Source organism: Schistocerca piceifrons, chromosome X, assembly GCF_021461385.2.
Source record: "Schistocerca piceifrons isolate TAMUIC-IGC-003096 chromosome X, iqSchPice1.1, whole genome shotgun sequence".
Taxonomy (NCBI): domain Eukaryota; kingdom Metazoa; phylum Arthropoda; class Insecta; order Orthoptera; family Acrididae; genus Schistocerca; species Schistocerca piceifrons.
Window position 1 is genome coordinate 80,738,904 of NC_060149.1, and position 20,207 is coordinate 80,759,110.

General features: G+C 37.8%; 1 protein-coding gene across 1 annotated transcript in view; it reads left to right on the forward strand.

Annotated features, from left to right (window-relative positions):
* LOC124722185 (dynein axonemal heavy chain 7-like) overlaps positions 1-20,207 on the forward strand; it is a 913,348-nt gene that overhangs the window by 438,367 nt on the left and 454,774 nt on the right. Inside the window, exons 15-16 of the mRNA XM_047247384.1 lie at positions 10,644-10,834; positions 17,971-18,165. Of these exons, the coding sequence (XP_047103340.1) occupies positions 10,644-10,834; positions 17,971-18,165 (386 nt within the window). The remainder of the gene's footprint in view (positions 1-10,643; positions 10,835-17,970; positions 18,166-20,207) is intronic.

A 20,207-nucleotide genomic window follows, 5' to 3' on the forward strand; every position in this document is an offset into this window, starting at 1 on the left:
TTGCCTATTTGGAAAATGTGCTGTGCATCTAATAACAGTTCATTAAACTGAAAGTAATTTGAGATTTGGCCTTTCATTGTAGTCTGAACGACTTTAGCAAAGACTGAAATTATTGATATTGGTCAGAAGCTTGCTACCAAGCGTGGGTCACTCTTTTTATAATCTGGTACTGTTCTTGCATGTTTCAGAAAGACAGGAAATACACCAGCAAAGAGACACTTATTAATTACCATAGTAAACGGTTCAGCAACACTATGGATAATTTTCTTTAGAATGTTAGTGGCCATCTCATACACTGTGTGAACATTAATAAAAGTGACAAACTGCAGTGCTGGATTCCTGACTGGAAATGGAGGAAAAAAGGTCCTATGAATATGTGCCTGGAAATGCATCGTTGTCACAGCAGATGGCACTGATGAATGAAAGTTCTGTAAGCAGCAGAATGGTCTGGTATTCATGTTGGGAACAAGCAGAGATGGTGTTTGTGTATGGCCAAGCAGATAGAAATGGTTGAGAGGCAGCACAGCTACACTAAACCAAGTACCCTCACAGACACCAACGACATCACTTAACATCTCAAGCCTTTTTTTTTTTTTTTTTTTTTTACATTTGTGTGATTGTGGGTTGTGGGTCCTTTCAGACAGATGAAAGTGCAGGTAGATGGTTGACAGTGCATACACCAGATTTGGAGGACAGGGTTTTACCTCTTGACCAGTTCTATCTGCTTGACCATACACAAGCACCATCTTTGCTTGTTTTGGACATGAATACCAGACCAGTCTGCTGCTTGCAGTATGTTGTGTCAGTCACGTAGCCTGCAAACCAGGAAAACATGGCACATATCAGAGGAACATTCATTAGCCAGTGCCATCTATCATGGTAACAATGCATCTCCAGACAAATGTTCATAGGACTTTTTTTCCTTCATTTACAGTCAGGAATCTTTCTCTGTAGTTCATTAGTTTCATTTAAGTTCAACCTGTATATCCAGACTGTGAGAAGGCTTATAAGATTTTACAATATTTATTATTTAATTTTTTTGTAATTTCCTCCCATTCATCGTGTACCTTTTTACATTTCTTACAGCAGCTGCAGTGTCTGCACTGATCAGCCAGAACATTATGACCACCTACCTAATAGCTGGTATGTCTACCTTTGACACAGATAACAGTGGTGATGTATCATGTGATAGAAGCAGTGAGGTCTTGGTATGTCACTGGAGGGAGGTGGTACCACATCTGCATACACAAGTCATCTAATTCCCGTAAATTCTGAAGAGGAATTGACGAGCTCTGATGCCACATTCAATCCCATCCTAGATGTGATTGATCGGGTTCATATCTAATGAGTTGGGAGGCCAGCACATCAATTGGAACTTGTCACTGTGTTTCTTGGATCACTACATCACGCTTGTGGCACATTCTCTTGTTGAAAAATGCCTCTGCTATTGGGAAACATGATTGTCATAAAGAGGTGCACGTAGTCTGAAATGTGTGTACGTTACTCTTTGGCTATCATTGTGCCTTGCACAAGCTCCACTGGATCCATGAATGCCCATTTGAATGTTCCCCAGAGCATAATGGTGCCACTGCCAGCTTGTCTCCATCCCACAGTACAGGTATCAAGGAGCTGTTCTCCTGGAAAATGATGGATTCACACCCTACCATCAGCATGATGAAGATGGTACTGGGATTCATTAGACCATGCAATGCTCTGCCACTGTGCCAACATCCTTGCTGACAGTCACGTGGCCATTTCAATCGTAGTTGCTGATGTCATAGTGTCAATATCGCCTCATGCACGGGTCATCAGCTACAGAGGCAAACTGTTAGGAGTGTTCAGACACACTTGTACTCTGCCCGGCATTGAAGTCTGATGTTAGTTTCACCACAGTTTGCTGCATGTCCTTGCAACTACCTATTTTTCACGTGGCTCATCTGCAAAGGGGGTTGGTAGTAAATGGTTGCTTTTGCGCCCCTATTATTGAGTCAGATATTGGCTGGCTATTGAACAGCAGTGAATTGAACTATACACGTTCACATTGAAACTTATTTATTCAAAATAAACACTTTAATGCTGTGCGCATGCATTTTTAAGTTCACAAATAATAATCGGTGCAATTCGTACACTGTTTGTCTCACACCCACACATGTCCACTTTGTTCCTTCGCATACACTAGCGTCCATGCTTGCACTTGCGGCACTTTGCGGCTCCCAACTCGGCACCACAACGGACAACACACAAAGACCTCGATTTTCCCGCTCATATCCACAGTCCTGAGTCGGGTCTTATGACACCACAGTAGTCAAAATAATCGCTAAACATGGCCACAATTCGTTTACAATATTTTATAATATTTAAATACTTAAATGAAATACATTATATAATTTTACACATTTATCACCACACTTTTATAATCTACATCTACATCTACATCTACATTTATACTCCGCAAGCCACCCAACGGTGTGTGGCGGAGGGCACTTTACGTGCCACTGTCATTACCTCCCTTTCCTGTTCCAGTCGCGTATGGTTCGCGGGAAGAGCGACTGTCTGAAAGCCTCCGTGCGCGCTCTAATCTCTCTAATTTTACATTCTTGATCTCCTCAGGAGGTATAAGTAGGGGGAAGCAATATATTCGATACCTCATCCAGAAACGCACCCTCTCAAAACCTGGCGAGCAAGCTACACCACGATGCGGAGCGCCTCTCTTGCAGAGTCTGCCACTTGAGTTTATTAAACATCTCCGTAACGCTATAACGGTTACCAAATAACCCTGTGACAAAACGCGCCGCTCTTCTTTGGATCTTCTCTATCTCCTCCGTCAAACCGATCTGGTACGGATCCCACACTGATGAGCAATACTCAAGTATAGGTCGAACAAGTGTTTTGTAAGCCACCTCCTTTGTTGATGGACTACATTTTCTAAGCACTCTCCCAATGAATCTCAACCTGGTACCCGCCTCACCAACAATTAATTTTATATGATCATTCCACTTCAAATCGTTCCGCACACATACTCCCAGATATTTTACAGAAGTAACTGCTACCAGTGTTTGTTCCGCTATCATATAATCATACAATAAAGGATCCTTCTTTCTATGTATTCGCAATACATTACATTTGTCTATGTTAAGGGTCAGTTGCCACTCCCTGCACCAAGTGCCTATCCGCTGCAGATCTTCCTGCATTTCGCTACAATTTTCTAATGCTGCAACTTCTCTGTATACTACAGCATCATCCGCGAAAAGCCGCATGGAACTTCCGACACTATCTACTAGGTCATTTATATATATTGTGAAAAGCAATGGTCCCATAACACTCCCCTGTGGCACGCCAGAGGTTACTTTAACGTCTGTAGACGTCTCTCCATTGATAACGACATGCTGTGTTCTGTTTGCTAAAAACTCTTCAATCCAGCCACACAGCTGGTCTGATATTCCGTAGGCTCTTACTTTGTTTATCAGGCGACAGTGCAGAACTGTATTGAACGCCTTCCGGAAGTCAAGAAAAATAGCATCTACCTGGGAGCCTGTATCTAATATTTTCTGGGTCTCATGAACAAATAAAGCGAGTTGGGTCTCACACGATCGCTGTTTCCAGAATCCATGTTGATTCCTACAGAGTAGATTCTGGATTTCCAAAAACGACATGATACTCGAGCAAAAAACATGTTCTAAAATTCTACAACAGATCAACGTCAGAGATATAGGTCTATAGTTTCGCGCATCTGCTCGACGACCCTTCTTGAAGACTGGGACTATCTGTGCTCTTTTCCAATCATTTGGAACCCTCCGTTCCTCTAGAGACTTGCGGTACATGGCTGTTAGAAGGGGGGCAAGTTCTTTCGCGTACTCTGTGTAGAATCGAATTGGTATCCCGTCAGGTCCAGTGGACTTTCCTCTATTGAGTGATTCCTCTATTTGTTGCTATTAAAAGAAAACCAAAACCCTATGCAACGGAACTACAACGCCCATCAAAACACGAAACAAGTATTTTCCGGTCAATTTTGCCCAGCATATTATCTCTGTTGCTGTGCTTTAAATTTAAATTATGAACTACTTGAAAGAGCTCCATATTATCCCCTGTTACCTTACATCCTGTTTTACCAGTCTGCCCAGTCTACTATGTCTGACATATGTAAAGAGGGGTGTATGCCCAATCTCACGATGTCTGGACGTGGTTTCACCTTGGTTTTGCCATGTGTGGAAGACATTCATGACATTACTCCTCAAACACCTGACAAATAGTGCAGTTTCCAAAATATTCATGCCAAGTCTCTGGCCCACCACAATGTGCCCTCTGTCAAACTCAGATAGATGCACGCCTTCGCCATTCTACACAGGAATCAGCTCGCTCACTGATACTACCAGCACCAAGAGTTTGTCTGACCAGCAGTAACCTGAAGTTGCAAAGGTTGAAGTTACTGATCTAGATATCTTGGAGGAAGGAATTTGTGCACTTATTTCTACTGATGAAAGTGAACTGATGACCCGGAATGAAAACATGAATTTTGAGTTACTGATCTAGATATCTTGGAGGAAGGAATTTGTGCATTTATTTCTACTGGTGAAAGTGAACTGATGACCTGGAATGAAAACATGAATTTTGAGTGGATGTAGATGGATAGTGTGACAGTAATGCATTAGCAGTCAATCAGAATGCAAAGTGTTGGGGAAATCTGAGAAGGGAGAATATGTTACGAAGAAAGATGTAGTTGCAAATTGGCAGAATTTGAGAATACTGTGAATTCTAAGGTGAAGTGATGCACTAGCAGCAGTTTATATGATGTATTGGTCAAGGTTTATGAAGTTATTGTTGGTGATTTCTATAATGTATCGATGAATGTAATGGATGATTTAAGTACTGAATCTTATGAGTTATCAGTGGATGTTAATGGAGTTAGTTGTGATAAAGTCTGTAGTGATGTGGTGGAAATAAGCAAGGTTTTGTGTATGGGAGATGAGGTTTTAAGTTGTGAGATTGTTGCAGCTGCTGATATCATTACTTCAGACAAAGGGAACAGTATATTTGGTGCTTACAAGGATGATGAAATGAAGGATTTTGAGCGTGATTTAAAGCCTACAAATGATCTGGAGGTGGAGTGGGAGAATATAGAAGTGGGTGATGGGGGAAGTATTTGTTTTAGGAGATGATGTTAGTACTGTATGGTATGACAAGGAAGATATGATTGGAAATGGTATAGGAATATTTTGAAGTTATCACTACCTTGCTGGTGGACACAGGAGAAATATAAAGTAGCAAGAAGTCTTGAAGGGAGGAAAGATGAAACCAGAGTAAATGAAGTGTTTAATGAATTGTTTGATAATGATAATGAACTTGAAGGTTGGTCTGACGCTATATTGTGTACAATAGGTATGGAAGAGAAAGGAATAGATATTAAAAGTGATCTTTTGAGCGGACAGTGTTTAGAGAGGTATGAAATTAAAAATTTGTGACCCATAAGTGCAATAACCAATGCTGATGAAGAAAGAAAGTGTTCATTTCTCAAATCTAAAAATGATGTTCCAGCAGTAGTTACAAATTCGGTTTGTAAATGTAAGAGTCTGTTGGTGAATGAGGAAAAAGGCCTCAAGTTAGAGAGGTTAAAAAAAATAAGAGAGTGGAATTAAAAAGATACTAACATTGGTGAGGAAAAATGTTATAAAAGGCAATGGTGGGAGGTTTGCACCTTCTAAAATTAGAATGGCATGTGTATTTATAAGTGTGTAAATAAGTATATATCAGGTGTAGTTTTAAGAATTTTAGTTTTTCTCCATTTTGTGTAAGGAGTAATTTGGTAAACTTAAGATGTATGTGATAAAGTAGGGGCCAAAATGTAATACTTGGAGGGAGTGTATATTGTCTGCACAACTCTTGGTGCATGAAGATCAGTAGAACATAATTAATTTCTTTATTTTCGAAATAGAGGTATGAACTGTACTGTAAGTAAGATGTGAGAGAAATTCCAAGTGGTTATTTAAATGTGTTACTTGTAGTGTTTTGGATGGGTTTCTCATGTAAATGTGGAGTTTAATTGTTATTACTGTTTGCATAAAATTTAGTGCATAGATGTTATCAGACCTCATTAAAAATTAAATTGCCTGTGGGAGTAAAACATGTAGTTATATGCAAAGTATGAGTTAAGTTTTTAGAAGATTAGAAGGATTAATTCTTTGATGCATGTTATTTTGGAAAGGTTTTGCGTAGATTTGTACGTAAAATTTTGATAACAATTTTGTATTATGATTAAGATAATAATTGTAGGGAGAAGTGTTTTATATTATGCAACTAGGATGTTGATGAATTTAGAATGCAGTTATCTTACGAGTTTGAAGGAAAGTTTTAATAAAACAACAGTCAAGATTGCAATAATATTTGTTTATTATCCCTAGTTTCAGCTCATGTTAAAACCATCCTCAGATATTTTTAGGCCCCTATGGCTGCTGCTGGCAGCTTCTCAGTTTATCACAAAATACCATGATCATACATATGATGAATGTATGATCATGGTTTCATGTGAAAAACTGAGGGGCCACCAGCACCAGCCATAATTGGCTACAAAATATGAGGTAATCTAAGAACTGGTCAGTCACATTTATTAGCTGACATTATCTTTGTAAAAGAGTGCCAAAAGGCACTTCTGACAAGCAGGTCTATATCATTGTTCAAACAATATTTAGCAAGTCTGTTGTCATTTACTGTGAGTGCACTTGCACAAGAATACTGGCTCATTTTTATGGAAAAACCTATACTTATTTTTATTGTGAAAGGTCTGAATGTGAGTGAATGAATGTTTATAATTTTTCTTTATTTAAATATTGTAATAATATGTCAGATTAGTCTGGTAATTGGTCAAATGATGTCTGAAGAACATAAGAATAATGTATTTCTGGAGGGGATGGCTTTCAGCCAATGGAAAGAGAGACAGTAGCAGAACACTATGGAAATCATGTGGAGACTGTGACTTTCAAGTGAAGAGCTCAAGGGAGCAATTCTGGGCACATTATGTGAGATCTGGAAGGAAGCAGACTTTCCTGTGGTAATGAGTGATATTAGATCATGGAGGTGTTTGTTTCTGGATAGTGAACAGTCACTGCCACACTTTAACTTCTGAAGGAACTTTATTTCTAGAGGCTCCAGACTAGAACTTGAACTTTTCCGACCACATTATTGAACTGAGGATAGACAGAGTATGAGTTACTATTCTATGTATCACATGTTGAACTCTGAACTGTTTTGAGCTGGTGCATTTTTCAAGTATTGTGATGACAAAATGGACTTAGTTCTTGTGTTTCTTTGATTACAATTTAGTTTGGGGATTTTGCTGCCATTCTCATAATGCTCTCAATGTAACCTTGCTGTATTTGATAAGGGTATTTTCTGTCTGTACGTTAATTAAATATTGTAAGACCACTTCCCATTTATTTAGGATGTCCTTTCTTGAATAAACATTATTAAATAGAATTCCCTGTAGTCTACATCAATTACAGACAATAGAATAGGACTCTTGTTGTTAAATTATGCATTTAACTTTTCATTTGTATTTCTGTGTATTTTATTAACTCACATTTCTAGGCAGTGCATGGACTATTTGACTGCAGGCTCAAACCTACAGGTTATTATTTGCAGTGAATTAGCTGCAGGGCATGAAAACTGACATGTGCAACTTGATCCTCTGACTGCATCATGCTGTTCCTTTTCAAAAGAGAAATGCATAGCCCATGCACCTAAAGCACAAGTAACGACAGGTAATGGCACAACAGATTTGATCACATGGGATGCTGTTTGGAAGAGCAACTACACTACCAATAACCATTTGATACAGTCACAGGGCATAGTTTTGTGGGTCTGGGATATGGTTGGCTAAGGGGGAGCAAGTAAATATGAGGGCTGAAAGTTAAGGCAGGAAATTTGGGTACCATGTGGGAAAAGAGATCAGGGATAGATGACTTTATTTTATGATTATGGAGTCTTTGAGGGTTATGAGTTGTGACATGTTGAGGTTTGGAACTTATTTTTTCATTTTTAGGGTTAGATTTTTAAGATTAAGGACTTTAATATCTGGGCATGATAAACTGAAGGAATGTGTTGGAAAAGGTGGGAGTGGAGTCCAAATTAAGTGTTGGGCTTCTGTGGGGTTTTTTGGCTTTCTGGCATGCATGGGTTGATGGTGGGGATGTTTTGGGGGAAATTGTATCAGAATATTGACTGAGAATGGCATAAATTTTCACATGGCTGGATATCTTACCTGCAACTGCTGGAGTTGAAGCTGTTGATGATGTAGCTGGTGTGGTCACAGCTGCTGCATATGAAGCTAGTGCAGATTTGGTTGTGGCTGCAGTAGTTTCAGATGGTGCTTCTGCTCCCATTTGTGATGATCTTGGTGGCAATGGAGTAACAGCTAAGGCTGGCAATGTTTCTGACTGGAACAGTTGAAGTGGTGATGATGGTGCATGTGGTGGTGGTGGTGGTGGCAGTATGGTTGTGGCTGCAATTGTTTCAGATGGTGCTTCTGCTCCCAGGCCTATTTGTGATGATGATCTTGGTGGCAATGGAGTAACAGTTAAGGCTGGCAATGTTTCTGACTGGAAACAGTTGAAGTGGTGATGATGGTGCTTGTGGTGGTGGTGGTGGCAGTATGATGGTGGTGGTGGTGATGGCAACAGCAGCTGTCGCAGTGGCAATGGCAATGGAGCTGCAACATGCACTGTAGGGATACTTTCTATAAAGGAGAAGTCTGGTAGGTTCCGAGGTTCAATAAGTGTAGATAGAAAGGCCAATGGAGCCACATTAGTAGTGGGCAAGGTGGGAAAAGTGGGGAGAACAGGTGGGCATATTCAAAAGGAATAAAGGCATAACTGGAGGTGGAAGTGAACTACAAGTGGGAGTATAGGATTCTGTATGTTGTAGTTATGGGCTGGTTTATCACAGATTATAAGGGCAGCAACATTGAATCTGGAAGACAAAAAGCCATGATGAAGGCATGGAAAACCAAGTGATGAAACTGAATCAATAACTGGTAACAAAGATGGTGAGTGGCAATGAAGGTGAAGACTGACAATAAAGGTGATGATGAAGACATCAATGGAAAGGGGAGGAATTTTTCCCGGATGAAATTTTAACCCCAAGAGCAGTCTAGGCAGTTATTTTCCCAGTGGGAGGAGGTGTCCTATCCCATGAATGAACAATTGTACACTATACACAGCGTATAAAAAACTGTGGAATTAAATTTCAAAGTATAACAACAAACTTTCTCATGAGAACATGCCTGTGTAATATGTTGTCTGTCTCCTCACTATGTCAAATTAAAGTAAAAGTTCACAGTTTTGATTATTATTACCAATGTACTGACCAGGGTCAACATATTGCAAGTTGATCCTAATGGCAGTAGTCAAAATAATTGTCAAAAGCTGGAATCTTTCTTTCTATTTTAACAGTGCTGGAAAACCAAGGACATTTTACACTATGCCTGCCAAAATTTGCATCTCAAAATGAGTTAATTTTTCTTTCTTTTCCCCAAAACAGTCCACAGGTGTACTGCTGGTCCATAGTGTCCAACGGGCGGTACACCCCAGTACACCCGTGGACTGTTCGAGCAATAAATACACTGGGAGAAATTGAAGAATAACTTGTCTTTTTTTGTTGATCTTTTATTTGTGCTTTATTGTTATGTTAATTAGATGTCTGAAATGTGTGTAAAATGATATGTGGATAAACAAAAAAGTAATAAACTAACTAAATTTTATGCCGTATATTTTGGTCTTCATTCTGAAGACTCGTTTGATGCAACTCTCCACAACAGTCTAGCCTATGCAAGTCTCTTCATCATTGTATGACTGCTGCAACCTATATAAATTTTAACATGTTAAGTGTGTTGGTGCCTTGATCACCCTCAACAATTTCTACCCTCCACACAGATTTCTCTTTCTCAGAAATTATTTTCTTGCTATCACCAGTTGGCATTTACTATACAGTAAGAGGACTGATGTATCAATTTTTATTTTATAGTCCACTGCTATTATTATTATTATTATTATTTTGCACAATATTGTCCTCTTACAAGGCTAATCATAAAGTTTCAACTATCAGTTCAGAAAATAAAGTTATGGTTTGTTTACAAGTGAATGTCTTCAGACCTGGTACACAACAAAATATCCATGCAAAAGTTCCACAAATCATTTATGAAGTGGATACAGGCTGTGCCATTTTGGTTTGACTCATCTTGTGGTATGAAGATTTTGTTGTGTACCAGCACCACAGATATGTACCTGCATACAAACAAAAAAATTATAATTGTGTAAACTTATTTTATGAAGTTCATAACTTAAAATTTATAAATACTATTCATACTATCACAGTTTTAACCTTTGGGTCTGATGTGGCATAAAAAAAATATTTGAGTAACAAATCAGTTAACAGTGAGCCACTGAAGACCAAAGGTTAGTCATATCAAAACAGCTAACCATGTCTATCAGTATCTTAGTTTGTCTGTGGAGTTCAGTCTTATGCTACATATGTTTACCATTGCTCAACCCATGTGGGTATTCTCTTTGTAAATTAATGAGGTATTTACAGTATTTATGCTACCTAAAACCACATGTGATGCACTGTGTTCACAATATGTACTTCACTTTTTTAAGATCTGCATCAGTGGAGAGATGATCTAAGGAACCTACTCAAAAACTGTGGTGGCAGAAATTTGGAGACAGCTTTTCTGATTACTGAAGCACAAATTAAAGAGGAGGTATTTTTAGGTGACATAGAACTCCTTTTGGATTCTGGTGAAGTTCCAAACATATTCTCTGTTAATGAGAAACAGGAAATCTTGGAGGTAAACTGAGTAACAGTCTCCAGTTTCCTTTGAAATTTAATTTTAATCTGCAATGATACGCTTACATTTTCTTGTAGAATATTACTGAAACCTACAACTTTGTCCTTATGGAATGCTGTGTTCCTGTAGAACATTTTCAACTTTTAAACACCATTCTTCTTCATTGCCCTACAGTAAAAAATAATTTTGTGCAAATAATTTTCAGTCATACAATCATTATTTTACTGTCTTGCTGGCTCAGTATTTCAGGGTTTACAAACAATACTGTCCACACCCCATAAAGTGTATGTTTTATTGCAAGTGACACTGAACTTTGTTTCATAAGTTTTAGCTTTGGATGTAATGATTGGAGCAGGTGCAAAAATTTCAGTAAAGTGATAAAGAAGTAAATACTTTAAGTTATCTAGACAATATTATTCCTAAAACTCCATAACTCATTTCAAGAATTTAGTTATTTTATTAAGAACATAACAGTCACAGCTCATTTCCATCATCAGGTGGTGCTGATTCTACTGTGCAATCAAGAAGGTACTCCATGTGTATATACTTTAGTTTTTTAGTTTCCTACATTTTCTTCAGTATCCAGTGCACTCCCTAATATTTGTAAGCACCCCCTATGAGCCCACGGCTAATATATCTGAAGTTCCTGGATTTCCATTGATGTAGCTGGCATTTTGAGTACAGATATTTACTGTTGAGTTCACTCTGGAGTTTCCCTAGTTTCTATATAATATTTGCTCCTATTGCAGTTGCTAGGAAGACAGGAATATGAGTGCCAGTCCATTCTTGCACTGTTAAGTGTCCTGTTCATAGTCTGGTCCTGTTGCAAGCTTGCAAAATGTGAGAGCTCCAGAGCCTTCTGCATCCCCACCCACCATCCACTCTTCTGTTACAATAGTAGGCTGAGAGCAGGCTCCTAAGCCCTGCCAAATTGGTATCATACTTCTCTGTTTAAGTTCCCTGCAAATGTGGTTTCTAGAGACTCTTTTATTACACACTCTCAAGTTTGGGATCTGAGCAATAAGCTGATCTTCAAAGTACCTCATATCATGTCATAGTTTCACTCATGCATGATATTTCTGCAAACCATGGATGAAGGGCAACAGGTTGATTTAGTATTCCTACATTACCAGAAGACATTTGCTATGGTGCCCCACTGCTGATTGTTACTGAGGCTTCAAACATACAGTGCAGGTTACCAGATATGTGAGTAGCTTGTAGACTTCTTGAGTAATAGAACCCATTACATTGTCCTTGATGGTGAGTGTTCCTTAGAGACATGGCTATTATCAGGAGTGACCCAGTGAAGTGTGGTGGGACCACTCTTATTTTTTATATACATAAACGATTTGATGGACAGAATGAGAAGCAATCTGCTACTGTTTGCTGATGGTGCTGTGTTTCATTGGAAAGTTTTATTGTTGAGTGAATGTAGGAGGATACAAGATGACTTACACAAAATTTCTAGTTAGTGTGATGAATGGTAGCTTGTTCTGAATGTAAGTCAAGTGCAGATGAGCAGGAAAAACAATCCTGTAAAGCACAAATACATCATTAGTAGTGTACCGTTCGAAACACTCACATTGATTAAATATCTAGGCATAATGCTGCAAAACTACATGAAATGAAATGGCAGTAGGGAAAGCAGATCATTGACTTCAGTTTGTTGGGAGAGTTTTAGGAACATGTCGCTCATATAGAGGAGACATGCAAGAGGATAGTCTCATGCAAGAAGACTACACATAGAACCCTAATATGACCTATTTGTCAAGTACTGCTTGAGTATCTGTGATCCCCACCAGGTCAGATTAAAGGAAGACATTGAAGTAATTCAGAGGCAGGCTTCTAGATTTGTTACTGGTAGGTTCAGTCAACTCACATGTATTACAGAAGTCTTTCATGAACTCAAATGGGGATTCTTGGAGAGAATATGATGTTCTTTTCATAAAACACTATTGAGAAAATTAAGAGAAATGGCAGTAGAAGTTGACTGCAGAAGGATTCTAATGCACCCAATGTACATTTTGCATAAGGAACAGAAAGATAAGATAATAGAAATTAGTGCTTATATGGAGGCATAAAGACAATGATTTTTCCTCTGTTCTGTTTTAGAGTGGAATGGGAAAGTACATGACTATTAGTTTTACAAGGACCCTCTGACATGAACCATATGGTGGCTTACAGTAGCCTCAATTATATTTGGTGTTCTTAACATCAGGTATTAGTGATGCTAGTTGTCTGTCTGATATAGGCTATGCCACATTTGTAGAGTATGCAGCAAATTCCAGATTTTTGTAATCTGAAGTTATCCCTGATATTGCCCAGATTACCAGATGCTTATGGGTCAGTGTGGCATACCTTTCACCCTATGCTTCTTCAGTGTACTGTAAATTTTGGTAGGCACTGCAACAGCATAAGCCAAATATGACATCCCTTTCACCCTGTGCTTCTTCAGCTTCCTAGAAGTTTTTGTAGCTGCCGCCATAGCGTAAGGATTATAGGTGATAGGCTGATAGCTTTGGACTCCTCTGCTTCTCCATTTTTATTTATTTATTTTAGTTTTTGTTTCATAGGTCACAAGGATGTAGAACATGTCATACTTTTACAATGAGTCCATACATGTTATTCTTACACACTGGTGTGTACATAGAATAGTTTCAGTTATAAAGACAAATAGTTGTTAACCACGTAATTCATATTAAACGTTTAACATTTTACCATGCATTAAACACTCATACAGCATTATACAATTCAAGTAAGAAATAAATACCTGCTTCAAGAAGGTACTGTTTTAGATGTTTTATTAATGTAGTTATCTCAGTAATACTAGATTTGGTGTTGGGTGGCAAAAAATTATTGGCCTTTATGCTGCAGCAGTGAACTCCATTCTGTACTAAGCTGAGGCATTTCAGCTCTCCATACAAGTCATTCTTATTTTCTGTATTATGGTTGTGATATGCTTTGTTGATTTTGTACAATCTATTATTCTTGGCAACATAAGAACAAGAGGAAGAATGCACTGTGATGGCATGGTAGGGTACCCAGCTGTTGAATAAATTTTTACATGAAGGTGGGCTGCATGCATGAGTCTCATCCATTGTTTTTGTGTAGCAATGTCTTTTTTTCATCTTAATTTTATTTCATGAGACATGGTCAAGAGGAAATAGCCCAAGTTTGCAGCTTTGCCCACATCCTTATCACCCACTGAAGCAAATTTTGTTCCGCAAGCAAAGGGTGTGTAGAGATCAGTTTGTTGACTATGTGTAGTTCAAAGAATTCGGAGGACTGTAATCTCATTTATCCTTAATCATTACAGTTTGTTTCTATTTCCTTCACCATAACATACAAGACAACACTGAAACATTTCTAAACACAGAACTTCCACAGTCAGGTACTCAAATGTACTGTACAAAGAAGACGTAGACCTGCTAGCATGAAATGAATACAGAGCATTAAGTGTCCAAGTACATGCACTGGCTACAAACCATGTAGAGGACATTTACCAGAAACTGGGACTGTATCAAATACAGAACACATCACAGGGAAGGACCTGACAATAGTATATAAGCATGGAATACCCTCTTGATATCTAACCAGCATTGGTAGCATCTGATGATGGTGACCAGCAGTCTCACTGAAATATCTGTTGCAAAATATTCACATCTGGTTGTAATGTCAATAAATGATTCACAGCTATAAACCTATGAAAATCTGTGGTTTACAATAATTCTGTTGTTTACATCTGCATATTAGCATTAAATATCTCATTTTTGTAAGCATGAAAACTCACATTTGTCTTGTGAAATGTAATAAGTATCTTATAACACACTTTCCATTAAAATGTTTGAGGAACAACACAATTTACATTATTTCACTATGTGTTACCTGATGAACTGCCATATTGCTAATCTTAATGAGCTACTTAGTCATTAAGAGGAGACATATATACATGGCTCAAAGGCTAAGTATTTTAGGGGTACTGCCACACTACCTATCCAAAGGTTGGGGCTCAATCCCAAGCGCATTTACCTTTAACAGTAAACTATAAATGTAAAAACACCAGCACCATTTATAGGACTAAGTATTAAACATTTTTTGTTTTCTCATCATTCTTTCAACAGGTTTGATTCAACAGATTTGAAGCAGCCTGCTACAATTTATTCTCTTGTATCATTCTCTTCACCTCAGAGCAACAGTTACAAACAAAATCCTCAATTATTTCTCTTGCATATTCCAGTCTCTGCCTTTCCCTGCAATTTTAGCCTTGATGACTCTCTCTAGAGCAATGAAGTTATTCCTTAATGTCTTAACACATTTTCCATTGTCCCACACATTCTTCTAGTTAAACTGTAGGCATCTCTGTAACTGTCAAAGTAAATTTGTTTAATGGTCAGAGGAAGGCACAAGAATATTATCTTCAGTAATACTGTGCAATCTTTAAAGAGCTCTCTGCACTGAGGACAGCTTTTGCTTACTTATTGGATAAACAATTTTGCAGTGTAACTGTAAACAACAACAGGAAAGAATTAAAACAGTTATGAGAATACTAAAATTTTACCATTGGACTGACAGATATCTGTCAAATTGTAATTGATAACCTATCTTAAGGAAGAAACTTATATGACTTAAGGAGGGTCATAGATTCTCTCTCCATGTATGATGCCCTACTCCTTGCAGCAGATTATAACAGTTTGAGTGATATGCCAAAACATTTATATAACTCTTTTGGTATAATAAAGAATGAAACTTTCATAATGTTGAATCATTCTTACAGCAAAATGAAATGTACTCAGTGTCCATCTGTAGTAACATTTGAAAATTTGTGTCCATATCAAGATTTGTACCAGCTTTTTGTAAACAGACTACTTACTATTATGTTATCCAGACACATTTCATGGTTGGCCAAAATTCTCGTTGTACTGAGAATGTTCCTTCCTACACATTTAACACTTAAATGCAGAGGTTCTCCCATTATATGCATCGCACCACTGCAGTTAAATGTAGGTGGATGACTCTGGCATCATTTTATAAGTACTTGAGATTGCGTTTCATATGTAATTGAAGAGAATCAGTATATCTGGAAACGGGTGCTGCTGATAAATTTAAGCTTATCATAAATGAATACATATTGCTGTTTGAAGCAGTAACTCCCTACCCATTACCCTTGGCCCTACACCTCTATGACTTATAACTTACATTTCTTTTGCTCCCCTGAATGTTGTAATGCAGCAATAGTAAAATCAGTACATCTCTTTTTTATTGTTATCATGTAATATTTATTTGTATAACACTGTTTAATTGGGTCACAGTGCAGCTTAATTATGATGAAAGGTCCTATTTAATGGTGTTATGTGTAATTAGCTATTAATCACTTTGCATCTGTCCACGACTGAACATACAAGATGGTTAAATGAAATTTACAATAGTTACATAAATATTCTTAGAAATGCGTAGTAACTCTAGTCCATCCCACTGAATACTTGTGTTATATACTGATCAGTCAGAACTTTATGACTACCTATCAAATAGCCATTATGTCCACCTTTGGCAAGGAAACAGCAGCCATGCATCATGGCATGGCAGCAATGAGACCTTGGTAGGTCACTGTAGGGAGTTGGCACCATATCTACATGCACAAGTCACCTAAATCCCATAAATTCCAGGGAGGTGGCGATGAGCTCTGATGCTGCGTTCAATCACATCCCAGATGTGTTTGATTGGGTTCAGGTCTGGCGAGTTGGGTGGCCAGCATATCAATTGGAACTCTCCACTGTGTTCTCTGAACCACTCCATCACATTGACAGCATTGTGATATAGCACATTACCTTGTTGAAAAATGCCACTGCCATTGAGAAACATTATCGTCATGAAGGGGTGTACATGGTCTGCAACCAGTGTTCAATACTCCTTGGTCTCATGGTGCCTTGCATGAGCTAAACTGGATCTGTAGATGCCCTATGTGACTGTTCCCCAGAGCATGATGTAGCAAGCACCAGCTTGTCTCCGTCCCACAGTACTTGTGTCAAGGAGCTGTTCCCCTGGAAGACTATGGTTTCGTGCCCTCTCAATTGGCACAATGAAGAAGATATCAGGATTTATCAGACCGTGTAACACTCTGCTACTGCACCAGTGTTCAGTGGCAATGATCATGTGCCCATTTCAGTTGTAGTTGCTGAAGTCATGATGTTAACATTGGCACATACAGAATTCTCAGGTGCAGAGGCCCATTGTTGTGAGGATTTGATGCACTGTGTGTTCAGACACACTTGTTCTCTGCCCAGCATTGAAGTCTGATTTTAGTTCCACTACAGTTCACTGAATGTCCTATTTTACCAGTCTGCCCAGCCAATGACATCCAACATCTGTAATGAGGAGCAGCCACCCAACCCCACAACATGTCGTCCTGATTTCACCTTCATTTCACAACATATTGAAGACATTCACCATAGCACTCCTTGAACACCTGACAAGTTGTGCAGTTTCTGAAATTTTCATACCAATCCTCCTACCATCACAATCTGCCCTAAGTCAAACTCAGATAGATCGTGCACTTCCCCCTTTTCTACACATGGACAGCATGCTCTCTGCTACTACATGCATCCTGAATGTGTCTAACTAGCAGTCATTCTTTGCCAGTTAATGTTGCTATTGCCTGTATGGATTTATGTCGAGAGCAGGTCAGCCTTCATAATGTTGTGGCTGATCACTGTGTACCTTATAGGTTCAGCAGCATTCTCTTTTAATTGAGGATGTCTGGTGTCTACATCTGTCATGAAGTTCCACAGCAATGATCAGTAACATTTGCCTGAATTTTTCCTCTATTTTGAGCATCCTATGTATCAATTCAATGTATGCTTTGGTATCTGCTACTTCTGCACTGTCTTCTTTTTTTAAAAGAGAAGTAAAATTAAGAGCCAAAAATTATTATATGTACTTTTTGATGAACAAATATAGCATAGTCCTTTAATCAGTCAATTATTATTTCAACAGAAGGGCCATTGAAGTTATTTGAAACCAAAAACAGCCTGTTACGCACTTTAAAAAACAAATGGTGTTAATACATATGTGTTTCTGTTACAATGCAAAAACATTACTATACAAACGAAATCTTATTTTGTATTTTATGATATTTTCAGCTTGTGCGACTTTCTGCCCAAGGAGGGAATAGCAATCTAGATATCAGTGCACTTTCAGTATTCTCCTTCTTTGTCAATCAGTGTAGGCAGAAATTACACCTCATATTATGCATCAGTCCTGCCAGCTCATCATTTCGCAAGTGGCTACATCTTTATCCTTCAGTTATAAACTGTTGTACAGTTAATTGGTTTCAGGTATGTTTCTTCTTATAGTGCTTTTACTAATGCTTGTGGTTTCCCACTGAGCAGCCTTTTGCTATTAATGAGAATGGTTGAAGTTCCAGTAAGAAAATATATTTCACACTCAAGTTATTAATTCCAGAAATATATGATAATATATACATTATATAAATGAGCTGAAACTTCTTATTGTTCGATAATACAAAAAGATGAAATTTCTTTCTAGTAAAATACAAACAATCATAAAAAGATTAAAAAATATTTCTTTTTGAAACATATTTGCAGATGTACAGTAATGTTTAAACAAAGAAACTGCCCAAACATTACATTTCCAAAATACTATGGTAAGAGTGTAATAATAGTCTTGCCTTTCTTCAGTATGAAGCTGACAAGAAAAGTAGTTGCTATTTTACTTCACCCTCCATTATACTTCAATAGCAAGTCTGTTCTCTTAGTCATTATTCTTGAAACAGGATAGTGTAGAATCACCAAGGTAGAAGCAGTCGAGTAGAACATCTTGAAATACAACAGATATTCCGGATCTCAGTACAGGGCAGTGCTCAGTGAGCAAATCGTTCCTATTATCTTGGGGTGACTAATTCTCCAGGGCTATTTACTTTATGTGCTCTTACTGAGCATTTCAGATAATCAAAAATAGTGTCCACCAACCACACAAAAAATAATCCTTTAAACACATTTGAATAAGTAAAAGATAAAAAAAATAGTCTATCTATCTATAATATAACTGTATATGTAAGTTTCAAAAATTTATTATTTTTGTTGGTATATCTATTTCTTCTTCTTGACAGTGACAGACACATCAGTATTGAAATTTTTTTGTGAGAATAGACTTTTTCAATCTTTATCTCACAGCTGAAATAATTTGTTGGTTATATACAGGTAGTTTAAAGTACAAATTAAAACCTCCATTTGTAAGCACCTATAACTCAATAAAAGTTCTCCTTCATCTTCTTTCAATGACTAAACACTTTTCCTGCTCTACTCACAAAGAAAGATATTATCAGTGTCTCAGAGCTGAAAGAACTTGGTTGTAAAGATTATACCAAAAATCTCCATATCTAAAGATTTATAACTCAAAACAATTCTCCTTTTTCTTATTTCAACAGCCAAGCAATCTGCTACAGACATGCATAAAGGAAGTTATTACTAACATTTCCTCGGTGAATAGAGCTAGTCTGCCAGATCTGTAATTTCATATGTAAAAGTTTTAGCCACAATAGAGCAGTTTCTCAGGGCACCATATTTTATTTAGTGAGAGAATTATGAATACTACAGCAGTAGAAAATACTCATAATCATCCCATAGCAATAAAAAAAAAATATGAAGGCAGAATTTGTGATATACTAGGAAATGCTTCCTGTGATATTGTAGGCTGTGATGGTCATTATCATTCCCAATAAAAGGTTTCCAGGTATGTGATCACAATGTCATGTTGTTTTACAAACTTTTGTCCACTGGCGCAAGTGATCATCATTAGTATAGTGAATTTACTACTGACCAAATACCATATTCAGATCTTATTTAGTGAACTGGTAATTTCATCCTGCTTCTGGATTCAGTTTATTAAGAATGTATTTAAACATTATTTTCAACTGGGTGTAGGTGTGGAAGGGTGGGGACTGACATCTTTTCTTAATATTAGTTCATATTTTAATTCCTACTGACTGGTATCAGTAAATGAAGGATAAGATGGAACAGTAATATGCTTCAGTGTCAGCTGCTAGTGGGCATTGCTGGAGCAAAAATATTATGTCACTGTATTAACTTGCCTCTCATTTTACCATAACACCCAATATAAAATAAAAACGAATATCAATAACAGATGTTAAAATCCCCAAACCGCTCCCGTCAGAGGTTCGAGTCCTCCTTCAGACATGCGCGCATGTACGTGGTTCTTAGCAGAAGTTAGTATAAGTAGTGTGTAAGTCTAGGGACCGATGACCTCAGCAGTTTGGTCCCACAGGATTTCACACACATTTGAACATTTGAATCCCCAAAAGGAAAAACAAAACCAACAACCAAAAAGAAGAAACTAT